General features: G+C 36.2%; 2 protein-coding genes across 10 annotated transcripts in view; both read right to left on the minus strand.

The window, feature by feature from the left end:
- LOC117430868 (dehydrogenase/reductase SDR family member 11) overlaps positions 1–2,023 on the minus strand; it is a 38,900-nt gene extending 36,877 nt beyond the window's left edge. Inside the window, exon 1 of one of the 2 annotated variants that reach the window (XM_034051416.3) lies at positions 1,644–2,023. In XM_034051416.3, coding sequence (XP_033907307.1) covers positions 1,644–1,775 — 132 coding nt within the window. In that variant the 5' untranslated portion in view covers positions 1,776–2,023. The remainder of the gene's footprint in view (positions 1–1,643) is intronic. The other variant, XM_034051414.3, reaches the window with a different exon arrangement.
- A 1,990-nt stretch (positions 2,024–4,013) lies between these two features.
- LOC117430207 (gametogenetin-binding protein 2-like) lies at positions 4,014–14,677 on the minus strand. 8 transcript variants are annotated; one of them, XM_059000959.1, is made up of 16 exons: positions 14,525–14,677; positions 13,366–13,486; positions 12,118–12,198; positions 11,593–11,846; positions 11,346–11,444; positions 11,026–11,133; positions 10,661–10,774; positions 9,860–10,069; positions 9,117–9,167; positions 8,613–8,787; positions 8,335–8,523; positions 7,899–8,046; positions 7,654–7,779; positions 5,329–5,480; positions 4,892–5,143; positions 4,014–4,677 (listed from the first exon to the last, which is right to left on the minus strand). In XM_059000959.1, the coding sequence occupies exons 2-16, from the start codon at positions 13,456–13,458 to the stop codon at positions 4,471–4,473; spliced, it is 2,259 nt and encodes a 752-aa protein (XP_058856942.1). In that variant the 5' UTR covers positions 13,459–13,486; positions 14,525–14,677; the 3' UTR covers positions 4,014–4,470. The 8 variants fall into 8 exon arrangements, with proteins under 8 accessions (XP_058856942.1, XP_058856943.1, XP_058856941.1 ...); XM_059000960.1 differs by lacking the exon at positions 14,525–14,677 and adding an exon at positions 14,323–14,487 and having other exon boundaries at positions 9,866–10,069; XM_059000958.1 differs by lacking the exon at positions 14,525–14,677 and adding an exon at positions 14,323–14,487.
- Between the last annotated feature and the right edge of the window lie 1,309 nt (positions 14,678–15,986).

Consider the following 15,986-nt stretch of genomic DNA (forward strand, 5'->3'; position numbering starts at 1 on the left):
GAAGAGTGATAGTGTCCAGAGGGAAAAGACTACAACATTTTCATTATTAAGGATTATAGAATATCTATTTTATGAAAGTCTCATGTTGGTCCCACCACTATTATTCAGAGAAGTTTTCTGTTATTACAAAATATAAAGCGTACCAATCTCATTCTCGAAATGCGTGAAAATCCAGCTATCTGAACTCCAGAACCAACACTGTGATTAAATCTCTTTGGCAAGTTATCTTGCGAATTACTTTATAGAGCACTGATTAATACATGCCAAACAAACGGTTACAGAATGCATTCAGTTGATTTCAAACTTCCTATTAAGCATTTCAATATAATCTGTGCCTACAAACATTACACAGTGTGGTTACTAGCATTAACAGAATCGCCCTGGTAACACTGCAAACGCATACAACACAGCACAGCCAATGTATTGCATATGGTAAGCCAGGAACTTTGGGACTAACGTATTTTTACTTTTTCCTAAATAATTCGGAGCTTTAGGAATTCAATGACTTTAGCATAGCATTCATGAAAGCAAAGTTAATATTCGACTGTGCTGTGTTAGTTTAAAATTGGTCACGCTGTTCTCATTACAACGTATTACACGGTTTAAAATGACGAGCATTGCTTACTCTGTCAAGGGACCTTTGAACCAACCTAGACAATCCACAGGCGACACTTCACTGAAGAAAAAACGCCTTTGATTTATTTATGCTTTAAAACCAGCTGATCACATGGGTGTGACAATTACCATTGCGTATGTAGCACCTTGATAAATTCGGAAGTATTGCAAGTCAAAATCTATTGGTTACATGTTTTATCAACACTCAGATATCCGTACTTTCTCACCAAGGATATGTGCACAGTCTACTCTTACAGCAATATTAATATTTAATATCAAATATTAAGAGAATCATTTGTCTAAACATTAAACTTATTTCACCTGAAAGCTTGCAAACAAATATGAAATTGTGATGTGTTCGAATATTGTCTGATCTGAGTCTTTCAAATTTGATAGAGTATGAATTTTATTTTTCCAATCTGAAATAATCAGCGTATTATCGCACTATTACCATTATAAGTTGACATATGATAAAGCAGTTCGTTTGGTATTAGGATAATCTGCCACAAACCATACTTGAGCGAGAATATGCAAAAACAGCAAAACGATAGTTCCAGGTTCACATTGGGAAGACGCATTTGAGAGCTTGGGTTTCTTGTGGTGTAATTCATCATTGTAAATATGAAACAAAGACATTGTGTAAGGATTCAGGAGTAAAGATCACATGTCATTTATCTATCTGTCACCGTTGACAAGTCTGCCTCAGTTACTACGCGCCTTTCGCCTTGCATTCGGTTTTATTCTGTTTTGTATGAATTCCTTACCGAATGAAAATATACATTTACATATGTGGGCGGGATTACTAGGAAAATATAGTTCTCCCAAAAAAGGGCTTTAATCCATGCATTTGATTAACGACATGGCAATTAATAATGTCTACATGCACATTAGTGTGTGACGAAACAGAAACACTGAATTAAAGAGCGCATACAAAAAAACGCAATGCATTTTGGTTTGCATGATCGAAAGCGTTGCACATCCACTTTTGCGTGCTTCATTATTGCTATATTTAAAACAGTGTCTCCTACCTCTATTTTGTCCACACTCCTAGCACAGCCGACTACCTTCATACCGTGCTGGACAAGCGCTCTAGCGATCGCAGCTCCAATCCCGACCGAAGCGCCGGTCACAAGCGCCACTCTGCCTTTCCAGCGCTCCATCTCTTCTCGGGGAGAATACAACAAAGGAAAACTTTCCGATTCGAACGTCAGGAGACGGATTTGTTTCAGCTTTAAGTGTGTATGACTTGTGTTTTATAGGGCGGGGAATGCTACAGTACCCCCTCCTTCCTCTTGTCTCAGAAACGACACTGTTTTGAGTCAGCCCCAATACCGGCGCTCGGGATTAAATATTAAATGGCACGAAAACTGCAACTGTATGGTTAGAGTGGCCGCCCGCTTCTTTCTCCCTCACACAGCAGTGGTCCCCTTGATGACGATTGCACACACACACACACAGCATGTATTGTGCAAGAACATAATCATTAGGATCCTTCGATAGTTTTCTTTTTTTAATTTCCCAACCGTTTAGTTTGTAGTGTATGCACCCAAATGACACTGCGTCACTGTCTCTGTTTCAGCATGTACATTTGGTATCAATAGGAAAAGTTAGCTTTCTTTAAAGACGATAACAATAGCCTATTAATAATAATAATAATAATGTACCGATTACTTTATTGCATTGTTAAAATAATCCCTAGGTAATAGATGGTGGGGCATCAGAGAATGATATTTAGGCTACACTGAATAATACACATTTGTGTACAGATACTGTAGTGTGAAGATACTTAACCTTCGCTTACAAGAGTTCATCGTTGTTTCATATTTCTGGTTTGAATCACCATGTAGCTAGGTAGTTAGACCCATTGAAAATAACGCATTATATATATATATATATATATATATATATATATATATATATATATATATATATATATATATATATATATATATATTATATATATTTGCAGGTCTTATGGGATTAAGATGTACAACCCAAGCAGATACCACATCCTGCATAGTCATTCATTAATTTCCATAACAAAATCTATTTTTAAAAAGCCCAGAAATTGCTATTTTACTATATCCAGTATTCCTAGTGTTTTGCTATGCAGCAGTATACAAGCTCTATAGAGTCACATTGTGCATATGGTTATAAAAACCAAGTCTAGTAAACATTTTTAATAAAATTAGTTAAAATGGACACCATACTGCACAAAACCGATATCAACAATCCAAAATGGCAAGAGTTTAAAATTGGAAGTCCTATATATATATATAATGTAGTTACTTTACTATGCTGAATGAATTGGCATTTTACCATTTATGCTACTTGACTAGCATAAATATCTTCCAGTTGCCAAATAAAAATTAAATAAAGAAATCTTTATGCTTGAAAGCTCTCCACCACCACACAGCAATCCTCCCCTATGGGGTAAATACTGGTCAAGACTGTCCCCCAAATCTCAAACCCCAATACAGTAAACATAAGTACGCTATGTGTTAATTAAAAAATTGTAGACTAAACTCACTTTTCGATGTTATATATTGCCACCTAGTGGCTAGCAAAACTGCAACGTCCTACAAGCGCTGTACTTCAAAGGAATGACATACTGTAATGTGTTAGTTTGCTACTTTCTTCCATAGTTCAGCATTCCAGAAAGCAGTGTTTGTTCAACGGTATTTTTAGCTTAATGGACACAAGCCAATTCCCCTTTCACAACCAAAACTGCAAATCAATGCTACAGAAGAAAACAAGTTATTAGAGTACGTTGTGCAGTCTCCTGTTTTCCAATTTTGAAGTTGTAGAACACACACCCCCGAGGAAATCATTTATTTGTGAATCAATTCCTAGTCTCCACAAACACTAGCTTAGCCCAGTTTCAATCCTGGTTTTACACATTGAAAAGCTTTAAAAATCTCAAAACAGACTTGGAAGGTGTCAAAGATCAGTATGAAGTAATGTGTCTTTCTGTAAATTACTGGAATATGTTGTGGAGCTGCTTTTCCTTGAATGGAATAATTTAGATGGCAATGTTCTAGTGAAACCTCACCCTGCCCACCACTGAACCATATAACCATCGCCTTAGAAAAACAAACCAAAAAAAAAAAAAAAAATGAATACTTAAATTATTGCATTTTGGCAGAATGATAATTGTATAGAGTTGTACCGACTACCTTCTGAATTGTTTTTGTACAGGTGTACTTTTTTCTTTAAAAAAAAAAAAAGCAGTAACAAAAAGTCAAGTAGCATAAATGGTAAAATGCCAATTCATTCAGCATAGTAAAGTAACTACATTATATATAGGACTTCCAATTTTAAACTTGCCCCGTCTTAAGAGTAAACAACCACTCAGACAGACTTTAGGTATAACTAAAGGTCTAATAAAAAGCCACAAATTTTGATGCATATTAATAAATATTCTTTATTTTGTAAATTTTGCACAATGCGCTTTAACATATCACATTCCATATCTCTCTATAAATGGATGTCTTTGTTGTAAAATCTTGTATTTGGATCATTTCTGTACACATTTATTGGTTGAACTTTTGCTACTAAATTTAAGTGTGTCACAGTCATAGAAACAATAAAACAGAAAAAATGACTTAAAGTATAAAGCTTAAGGCAGGCTACCACATCTACCCAAACGTAATAGTTTGAAGGTCAAATTAAATTGTGCTCTCCACCACCAGCCTGAAAAAGACATTAGAAATAAAGGGGGATGGGGAGGGAGGGAAATCACATTTATTTTAAACAAAATTATTGAACAAGACACCAATGTACTTAAATCTGAGAGAAAAGGCGCAGTGGTCATTATGAGTTTCCATAAAAAGACAAGTCTGCTTTTGTTTAACATTAGTTCGCCCCAGCTGTGGCCAACCATCCACCATTACAAACGTGTTTCTCCTGCTCATTTGAGTGGCAGTACTTGGTAAATCGCTCTTTCAGGTGCAGTCGATACTGATCTCTTCTGTTGTAGAAAGACTGGTTGTTTGCCACAAATGACTGTATCTCATCTTGAGTTAGACAGTTCTCTTCATCTGAAGTGCCTTCAGACTCATCCTATAAAATTAACAAATGAAACAAAAGCAATGAGTGAAAGGATGGAAAGAAAAAACAAACACAGGAAAGTACATTTTAAAATCAATCATGGCAACTACATTTAAGTAACTTGCCCATTAAGATAATTATATTTATAAATCAGGTTAAATTGTGGTATGGAGATTTAAAAAAAAAATGTGGTAGGTGTGTCCTACTTAACACAGCATATACTTACAAGAAGTTCCATCAAGCTCTTCGAGCCTCTGTCCAAGCGAGGACAAGATGACGATGCTTCTGTGAGCACACAGAAGTGGCTCAGTGCTTTTCTACGTTCTGCCCAAGGCAACTGTAGCACAACGTTTGCAAAAGAGCTGCAACAAGCATCAGCACATCTTTCTTTGGTTCGGCAGGTGTGCATTTCATTGTGCTCGTTCCCGGAAGTATCTCTTCTGCTTGCATCCGCAATACAGCCTCCCAGTTTGTGACACTGAAAAGAACCGAAAATTCAAAGCTAGTGTGCGTTTATCATGAAACATCAGTACCAATGGTTTGGCCCCTTATGTCAATTGTGCAATTAAAATAAAATTACACTTGTTCAATGTAAGCCTAGTTTTCAGAAACAAACAGCTATTTCAATGTCTATTACAATGGGTGTTCCTACTCTGCACTTACATGATCATTACCACATGCTGAACCTTTATTTTTCTTTTTCTTCTTTTTATTTTTGCCCTTTGTGTTCTCTTCTGAATTGGCCCAGCATTCGACACAGCTGTCAACCCCATCCTCCTCTTTATCCTCAACACAACGATGAACACAGGAGTCATCTTGTCGAAAAGGAATACATAAATGTAAATAAAGTAGGGTTTTACATGTTTTAAAACTAGCAATATATTCTTGGAAAAAAGTAAAGCTCAAAAAGTTAACAGCCAAAATCAGCTTTTGCACCTTAAGTTGCTGAAATTATTCAATTATACAAAATGAAACATTTGACAGATTTTTATAATTAAGTCTGTGATGAAGTTGCCAAGTTACTTTCTCACATTTTACTTAAACAACAACTACTACTACTGAAGAAACCCAAATACAGTAGAATAGCAAACATCTTAATGTCACACATTTGTAAAGGGCTTGGTATACATTGGACTATGAACCTGAAAGTTTTTTGGAGTCTTCTAAATAACTCTAAAGGAAATGGCAGTGAAGCAATGTAGCCAAATCTGGAAATCTATTCAGAGGTCTCCTCAGCAATTGGTTTAATGATCCTCCACCTGGGGCGCTCAAGCAGACAAAGATGCAAGATTTCTCAAGCCATCAAACTCTTAATTTGGCTTGCCAGTTTACCATTATTTATATTACACATACTTACAGACGTGCTCAAATTTGTTGGTACCCCTCCACAAAAAACGAAGAATGCACAATTTTCTCTGAAATACCTTGAAACTGACAAAAGTAATTGTTTATTCCATATTTAATAGAAATCAGACTTCTGCACCTGTTAACAGGTAATTTGGCCCACTCTTCCTGAGCAGACTGCTCCAGCTGTCTCAGGTTTGATGGGTGCCTTCTCCAGACTGCAAGTTTCAGCTCTTTCCATAGATGTCTGATAGGATTCAGATCAGGACTCATAGAAGGCCACTTCAGAATAGTCCAATGTTTTGTTCTTATCCATTCTTGGGTGCTTTTAGCTGTGTGTTTTGGGTCATTATCCTGTTGGAGGACCCATGACCTGCGACTGAGACAAAGCTTTGACACTGGGCAGTACGTTTCGCTCCAGAATGCCTTGATAGTCTTGAGATTTCATTGTGCCCTGCACAGATTCAAGGCACCCTGTGCCAGGCGCAGCAAAGCAGCCCCAAAACATAACCGAGCCTCCTCCATGTTTCACTGTAGGTATGGTGTTCTTTTCTTTGAAAGCTTCATTTTTTTCATCTGTGAACACAGAGCTGATGTGACTTGCCAAAAAGCTCCAGTTTTGACTCATCTGTCCAAAGGACATTCTCCCAGAAGGATTGTGGCTTGTCAATATGCATTTTAGCAAATTCCAGTCTGGCTTTATGTTTTTCTTTCAAAAGTGGAGTCCTCCTGGGTCTTCTTCCATGGAGCCCACTTGCGCTCAAAAAGCGACGGATGGTGCGATCAGAAACTGACGTACCTTCACCTTGGAGTTCAGCTTGTATCTCTTTGGCAGTTATCCTTGGTTCTTTATCTACCAGTCGCACTATCCTTCTGTTCAATCTGGGGTCGATTTTCCTCTTGCGGCCGTGCCCAGGGAGGTTGGCTACAGTTCCATGGACCTTAAACTTCTTAATAATATTTGCAACTGTTGTCACAGGAACATCAAGCTGCTTGGAGATGGTCTTGTAGCCTTTACCTTTACCATGCTTGTCTATTTTCTTTCTGATCTCCTCAGACAACTCTCTCCTTTGCTTTCTCTGGTCCATGTTCAGTGTGGTGCACACAATGATACCAAACACAGTGACTACTTTTCTCCATTTAAATAAGCTGAATGACTGATTACAAGATTGGAGACATGTGTGATACTAATTAAAGAAACTAATTAGTTTGAAATCACTATAATTCAATTATTTATTATCTTTTCTAAGGGGTACCAACAAATGTTTTAGAATATCTTTGTAGAATAAGCAATAATTCACCTCTTTTCACAGCTTCTTTGCTTTATTCTATGACATACCAAAGGCATGCAAGTAAACATGATAAAATAGCTTTTAATTTCATCACTTTTCAGGAAGAATGAAGCATTATTTCAATGAGCTGTAAGGGTACCAACATGTATATACATACATATTGGACATGCTCTCATTTAAACAAACCACAAAAGGCAGCAAACGTAATATCCATGTTCCAAAATCCAAGCTTATTACAAATCCTTACTGGTCAGTCCCAGCTAGTTCAGATTTCACCTTCTACTGTAACTTCAGGGATGGTTTTCTAATTTATATACAATACTTATTTAAAATGTACAGAACTTCAACACACCTGCTTCATCGTGGTTGCAGATCCCTTCAGTACAAGCTACATCAGAGCCCTCCCGGGACCCAGTTTCACTGCCCTCCATGCTTGAGGAGTAACCACAGTCACTTCCGTTACAATGTGGCGATAAACCTATAGAAGTAGATTTTAAAAAATAATAAAATAACCAGCCAGTGGTGTAGCTGAATGGGGATATTGGGCATTTACTCTGCAAAGTTTCAATGGACAGTAAAAATAAAACAAAAAAATACCTTTCTTTGTTTTAGGTGAACCCAGTATTGCACTGCCAGGGCAACAGCAAGAGGTGCTTTCGTTTGTCACAATTACTTCAACACAACCGTTTGTTTCTTCTGTGCTGCCGCAGGCTGTACAGCTACTTTCTAGTGTCTCAGGTGAACCCTAAAAGAAAAAAAAGAGTCACAGAACTGTTAACAGGTAGGAGAATCAAAAGTCATCTTTTCTTTATATACAGTCTTATAATTGGATACGCACAAAATTGAAAAGCTGAAAAATTCATTTCAGTTTTAAAATAGACCAATAACTAAGATTACTTGATAGAATAGCCGTGCTTTACACCATAACCTTACTAGTATATGATCTGTTGCACACCAAGATATGTATACATACATGAATCAACAGTTTCCAACAATCTATTTTCCTGTCTGTTTATGTAGTGTAGATTGCTACCTGGTCTTGGTTTTCCTCCTTTTCTTCTGTATCTTGTCCAGGTATGTCAAAGCCACATTTGTTTTTGCGTCTATTCTTGCGCTTTTGTCGCTTCTTTTCCTGTTTCAGTTCTCGCACCCTCTCTTCTTCAGAGAGCTCCTCACACAGTTGTTCCAGACGACTGATTCCTTGCACCTTTTCTACCGCCATCTAAATTGTTTAAATAAAGAGGCATCTTTTAATGGTGAATGGCTTATAAAACTTAATTCTGCAAAGTTAACAGTTAATGATATACCTACCTCAAAACTCTTGCGTAATGCATCAACACCAAGGTAAAAAAGCATTTGCCAAGTCTGTTCCTCGGCTCTAAGTTTTTGCCAGATACGATGCAGACGCTCATACAAGTGAATTCCAAGACAGGTTAAAACTTCTTCTTGGGCAATATCAATTGTCTTTGCATGCCTTTCTCTGCGCCTAGATGAAGAGAACACATCAGTTCTACATCATTCAAATCAAAGTTGAATGAAAAGTCAAATCCATAATTACACTTTACATTCAAAACACCTTGTAACAGAACAGCTTTTTAAAAGGTAGTACAATCTAAGGATGTTAATGGAAGTTTTAATATATAAAAGACACGCCCAGAGTCTTGAGCCAGACAAACAGATTTAGTGATGGAACTCAATTAAAATATGGTAACCAGTGAAAATGTTGTATTTTTATAAAGCAATCGCATTCAGCCGAATACATGCCAGAAGCAGGTAACATTTTAAAGATCATATGCGTTGTTCTTCATGGCTTACCTGGAATCGATGCAATCACATCCCAAACACATCCCAGTCCCAAACACCTGTCTAACAGAATTATGTACATTTTATGGCAACCAGTTTTTCTTTTTTTTTTTTTTTAAATAGATTTACAAAAAACAACTGTTAATGTCCCTTCAGTCAAAGAAATTTCAAATCAGAAGTGGAAACTGTAAAATGACACAATTTTCATGGCTACCCATAAAACAGTAAACAGCACTGATCCCAGCACTATTCAGTTGACAAATTGTGGCATTTGTTTTTTACTTTATTAGAAAGATATAAAACAGAAAAAAGGAAGTTCAACTGCGGCAAACTCCTGTGTTTCAAATACCTGGCTGACAGCTAACCATTGTGCCCAGCAGGGATCGTGAACTCCCCCCACCCCTTACGCCAGCAACACGGATCTAATGCAGCACAAGCCTACCCATCTCCATCAGTAAAATAAAAAAGAAATGTGAAACAAGGTGACTGAAAAGACATACCAGTTGTAGAGAACACATTTGGTTGGGACTGAGATATTTAAATATATACTATTTAATTGTTTGGCATTTCTTGTGTATATTGAGGCATATGATCTTTAATATAAAACTGTATAACCAATCGCCACACAGCAAAAATATATACAGCGTTCAGCATAAAGGACAACTCATCATTTATCATATTGGAACACACAAATGTATAAAAGCAACTATGACAAAAAAAAAGCGCTAGATAGCCCACTCTAGCAAAATACATACTCATACCCTCCAGCAAACTCAGGCTCAGCTCGTCCCAAAAGATGTGCAATAAAGTCTGTTTCACAACAGACATGGATGTGTCGCTCATGTGGGCAGCAGCGCAGTCCTTCATAGAGAGCTGCACAGTAGCCTTTCTCCTTGCTACAATCCAGTTCTCCAATGAGAATATTATACGCTCTCAGTACTTTGTTTTTGCAATCTGTGCAAAATCTGCAGAAGTAAAACAAGAGTAATTAAAATCGGCACTAAACATACTTTACTCAAATCATGAAACTCCAGACTTCTAACATCTTTAAAATAACAAACTAGTTTGACTGGACTTCCTGGACTTGAAAAACACAAGAGAAATCCTATAGGCCAGTTTAGACATCAATCATCCACTACTTAAATGATGTAACCGATACCCCATTCATGTATTGAGAGATTAAACCCTCCCACACACTCAGTACAATTTGTGAAGCCAGCGGTTACTCAGACTGCGTGACACTGCAAAATATGTGATGAGGACGTACACTGTAGTCACCTAGCACTGAAGGGGTTAAAAGGTGGACAAACAATAGTCTACAATTTAGTATATACCGTTTCAGATAAGTACTTAAACTTAGGAATATCTGTTGTATAATAACTTGAAAATGATCCATTTTTAACATGAGGGGTTTTTTTTCTGCTTAAAATATTGCTTAATCTTGAAATCTGTTTTTAGACCATGAAATGCCGTGAAATAAGACATTTTCTACAGCAAAAAAAACAGCCCCAATTATATCTGACGGTTTAAAGTTGAAATGTTGTACGTTATCTTACCGATGTTTCCTCAAATAGGTTTCTAAAGTTTCTAAAAGACAAGTCGAGTCAATTAAAACAACTTCATCTCTGCATTCCTGCGACATGAGCTCCCACACATCCATCCAGCAGCCACTGTGAAGTAAACAGTTCAAATGTCAAAGGTTTAGTGTCAAAAGTAATATTTCCTGTATTAAACATTGCTTAATACATTTTTTTTTTTATATATAACTTATGAAATACTACAAGACATAATGAATTGGTTTGGACATTACAGGCAGCCGAGAGATTTTTACTGAACAGGTTTCTTGTGATAAAAAGTGGATCATTTAAGTAACCTTAAAATTCATCCAATACACTCTACACTGAATACTCTTTCCTGTTACCTGCTGGGGGTCTGAAAAGGTCCAAAGTGATAAAAGATGCTACATCTGACTTCTTTCTTGCCTCTTCCACAGATTTTCTTATCTATAACTTTCTCTGTATTTCCTTCTCTGCAGTTTAAGAAACTTATATAAGCCGACAACGATTTTTTAAACAAAATCTAACAAATCTGTGGTTGCCAATCTCCTCAATGTCACAAACAAAGTCCATGGCAACAGACCACTTTTAAAACCAAAGTTCTACATTGAACAACAAAGCCTAACTGTACTCGAAGACAGGTTCAATAAAGTTGGTAGATTTGTAATATAAATGATTCATTTACCCTAAAGGCTTGGGTTTGTGTGTATCCAGAGAGTGCAACTGACAACGTTTGTTCTTTTTACTTTTAGGAATTGCATCAATCATGTCATTTAACTTTGACCTGTAAAACAAAACATGAAGGGAAAAAAACTGTTGATAAACAAAGCAGTTTCCAAAAAAAATAAACTAGGAAAAGTTTACAAACACTGCTTTAAAGTGCTGAATTAAGTTCACTGTCATTAAAAAAAAACAAAAAACACAACACTTACCCATGCACATAAAACAAGGTGTAAAGTTTTTTTGCATCTGCCATACAAGTTCGAGTTACTGAGAGGACACCTGTGGATCCTACTGTAAGGGGCTCTAAAGCTGGGTTTCCTGATTCTACAAGCTGGGAGAACAGGCGTTCAACACTGCGCCGGCATCCAACACATGGGACAAGCTGTGAAAGTGCATTGAAGACTTCACGGGATGTAACCATCATGGCAATGTTGAGATCCTGCTGCTTAAGCATACTGTGATACTGTAATAAAAAACATTAGGCAGTGTCAAACAATGAAAGAGTATGCTTTAACTTTTCACATAAGCCAGTTAGTGATTTTCAAAGATGTGCAGGCACAAGTCCATAGAAACTCAATTTAGGCAATTTTTTTTTGTTTTTTAATATACACGACTAAGCTTCTATTCAGGTGCTGCAAAATGTTCACACATTACTACATCCATTTATAAAATTGTGTTAATTAAAATGTGTAGTATATGGTTAGGGAATATTAAAACCTCTAAATATGTCATACCTGTACAAACTGTTTCATCTGTGCACTGTTAATCTGATGACCTTCAAGGTTTAACATGTTATCTGAAAACTCCATAACCATCTGAAAGACATAAGCGTTGCATGCCATAAACAGATATACAGAATAAACTCATCAAAACACTACTATTCCTATCCACTCACAAATCAGTGCTTACATACTATATGGTTTTATTCTGATGCCAGGGTTTGTTCATTGCCCTAAGCATGCAGAAATATAAGATGCACTGCCAACACACAGATGTATACATTTTCAAAGATGTTTACATCGGTATTAGTGGACGTGAGCTTTTCTTTTTAGAAATCTGGGATTTTCAGGTATAACAGGAGGGTATCAATATAACTTGCTTTCTGATGAATGACGTTTAGTGTCATCTGCACCAAATAACGAAAAACACAAGCAATTGAGGAAAGAATCATGTCACACTATAGTCTACATGAGCAATGCCAATTTGTAGAAAAGATCATTCTGTCACTGTTTGAGGCAGGATGCCATTAAACATTTCATAGGACGATGTATACAGTCTTCGAAATCTTATTTCAGTCTTGCATTTACAATTTACTAAATTGGTGAATGACAATTTATTTGATTAGCTATACTGCAAAAAAATATATATATAATGCTTAAAAAAACATAATTGACTAATTGCTGTCTATGACAAATAAAACAAATGACAAAATGAATATATAAAAAGCCTGCTTAAGTACCAGAATTAAAGACATTCATAATAAGGATTCAATAACAAAGCCAAAAATTACGTACTATTGTGATACAGTTGTTTCACATTTCAAAGTATTATGAAGCTTGCATAACTAAAGTACTTTACAACAAACTAACCATCAAAATACATTTCAAACAGCGAAAGATACCATTAATATTTCCAACGAAAATGTACTTTTGATTTCAGACAAGGCCCAAATCAGGAACTGCGCCTTTCTAAAGCAATTCCATAACTGGCGAGGGAAAAAAAAAAACTACACAATGAGAAAACATCCTTTTATTAAACCGACACCATCATTTTGTCTCTTTTTCTCGAAGCAGATCGACAGTTTTTAATAAACTTGTTAATGTGGCCTGTTGACCGGGGAGAGGCCTAGCTTTGCAGATTTACCACCAGTAACCCCCTGTATATTTGTTTCCTGTTTACAATATCCATATACGTACCACAAAACGGCATGAAATCGGTAAAATTATACAAATTCAGTTAAGAAATAATCTTAAGAGGCTCACTGTGAGAGTGTCATCGATGTAGAGAGGGATCTGTCGTTCGGCGAAGGGAAAATCTTCTTCCCCGTCCCTGCAAACAGCAACCAGACGCGCCATATCTTCTTCTAGAACTCCTGCTGTACTACTGCCAGTAACAAACAGGGGGAGAGATGCCGAGAAACTTCAATAACACACTCACGGTTTCACAAAAACCAGTTTCACCACACACACACAAACAGACAGGCCTAGGTAACTGGTATTATTTTACTCAAATTGGTTTTTCTAAGATGCATTATTAAGAAATAACCACAAACGTCATCCACCAATGCTATAATATAAACTGCAAGACAATGTGTTGATTAGGAGCAATGGTTAATTTCGAAATTTTATAGGACAACATAAGATTACTGCTATGCTAGAACATACCACTTCGACCTCAAATACTTATTTTAAATATACTCTTTATTGCATAAAATTATGTATAGTTGAATGTACACAGCTAGTCGTGGTATATGTACGCTAATAAGGGTATTTTAAAATAATCTTAACGAAAAAGTCAGATTGAAATCTACAAATGCAACAACGTCACCCCACAAGAATAACACGGTTATTCCTAAGTAAACATATACAAGTAGTAGTATATAACCTAAAATAATAATATTAAAATAATACGTTGATAAAATGCATCATACATTATATAGCAGCGTTACACAACGCAACATGGATAGCAAACTAAAGTTATGCCTCGATACAAAATAAAATACCCACTCTCCTCTAAGGGTTACAACCCGCTTCAATTTCTTAAGTTTGAGACTTCAGAAACATATTTATCCAAAACATAATAAACACTGGGTACATTTTGATCCACCTTCTTATTGCGAGACACGCACAAGAAGAACTGACTCAAACTGGTTTATCAGTTTCCCAAACACCAAGTTACATAAAAACATCTCAAAATAGGTTTTAGACATTAAACACTACCTGTAATTTAGACAAAGTATATTTCTATTTGTTTTGTTTTCGTCCAGCTTTCCCCTAAACACAGAGCGAGAGAAAATTCAAACAAAAATGGAATCGTCAGAAAGGAGCCGTACTACTGTGATGTCTCTCCGCCAACAATGAACTATTCTGTCTTATCCAAACAAGTTATCCCAACAGACAAGAAGCAGCATAATACAATCACCTGATATTCACTGCAGAGTTCCTGACAGATTTTTCCAATCGTCGTTTTACAATAAATACACTTAATATACAAACAATTAACACAAAATACAGTGACTATTACGTGGCGATGGGATCTGAAGGCAACCTTTGACCCATCCCGACGAACGTTGCAGGGAAGTAGTTCTGGCTGCGCGAATGTGACGTTGTATGGGGAGGGGCGCGCGAGAGACAAGCGGGGAAATTCAAGATTTGTTAGTACCGCATCACAGTATATGGTGTGCAGAACTGCACGTCCCAAGAATAAAACTGACTGGAGGTGTTTAATAAAGGCATAAAGCACGACTTCAGTGATCTGACTGTGCCTTAACCTTTAGAAAGTGTGCACTGTTTTGTAATATTAATGGATATTAGATTAGACTAATCAAACAGGGACACCCATGCCCCTGCTACAGTCGCTAGAGCATAATATACCTCGAATAGTTTTTATTAGGGTCATTAAAAATGCAGAAAATGATCACGTCAATCTGGTTGTTATAACTACATTTCGAACACAAAAATTTCCTTGAATTTTCACCAATGTTCTGCAAAATTTGATCATCATATCATAGATTTTTCAGACTGAATTATGGTATAATTTGAGTATAATGCAACTGAATGTGGATGCAATATTTTTAAGCAGGTTTCATAATTAAGTTAAACTGAGTGTATTTATTGCATATCATAATTATATATATATATATATATACACACACACACACACACACACACACACACAATAGAAGATCAATTATACGAATGACTGTGTTAATCAAGACCAATTGGGAAAAAATAAAAAAAAAGCAGGGTCCGGAAAGTCAAACAGAATATTAATTATTAAACAAATAATCCATAAGATTTTAGTTTTGAATTGCGCTAAAACACAACCTAATAAATGACTCTGCTGTTAATTAATATAGTGAGCACACTGGTACACTTTTGTACTTTAAAAATAAATGTGAATACAACAGTAGAACCAGGACAAATTAACAAATGTATTGTTTCCGACCGGGACAAAAAATTAAAACTGGGACGTCTGGTAACCTTGGCTTGGCTGCAGTATTCACGGTCTCCCTTGCAGTGCTCCGCTTGCTGTGGCTTATGAAATAATTGAAGGTATGTTCATTCATTAAAGCAATTTTGATTAGCTGTTTTAGCCACACATATCCCTAAAAAGACCAATATTCTTCACTTTTATGCAGAGGACATTTTGCAGTAAATAAATGTATTCAAACTGTTTTTGCTTTGTTTCAGTTTTTAAAGTTCCAAGTCTTTATTTGCAGGCACAGCACTAATAAACAATACATTTAAAGCACAGTTATTCAACTGGGTTATATTACTAATAAAAACAACCTTTAATACAAAATACAGTACAGGTAATGGAATAATTTGATCAAAATAATGTGCACTTAACTGCATGCATTGTTGTTGCATTACATTTAACT

The sequence above is a fragment of the Acipenser ruthenus genome, chromosome 26 (assembly GCF_902713425.1).
Source record: "Acipenser ruthenus chromosome 26, fAciRut3.2 maternal haplotype, whole genome shotgun sequence".
Classification (NCBI taxonomy): Eukaryota; Metazoa; Chordata; class Actinopteri; order Acipenseriformes; family Acipenseridae; genus Acipenser; species Acipenser ruthenus.

Coding starts and splice junctions, on each gene's coding strand:
- LOC117430207 (XM_059000959.1), bottom strand. CDS start 13,458: ATGGCGCGTCTGGTTGCTGTTTGCAGGGACGGGGAAGAAGATTTTCCC. Junction 11,134..11,345: donor CACAAACCCAAGCCTTTAGG/GTAAATGAATCA, acceptor CTTAAACTGCAG/AGAAGGAAATACAGAGAAAG. Junction 8,047..8,334: donor AGGAGGAAAACCAAGACCAG/GTAGCAATCTAC, acceptor TTTTTCTTTTAG/GGTTCACCTGAGACACTAGA.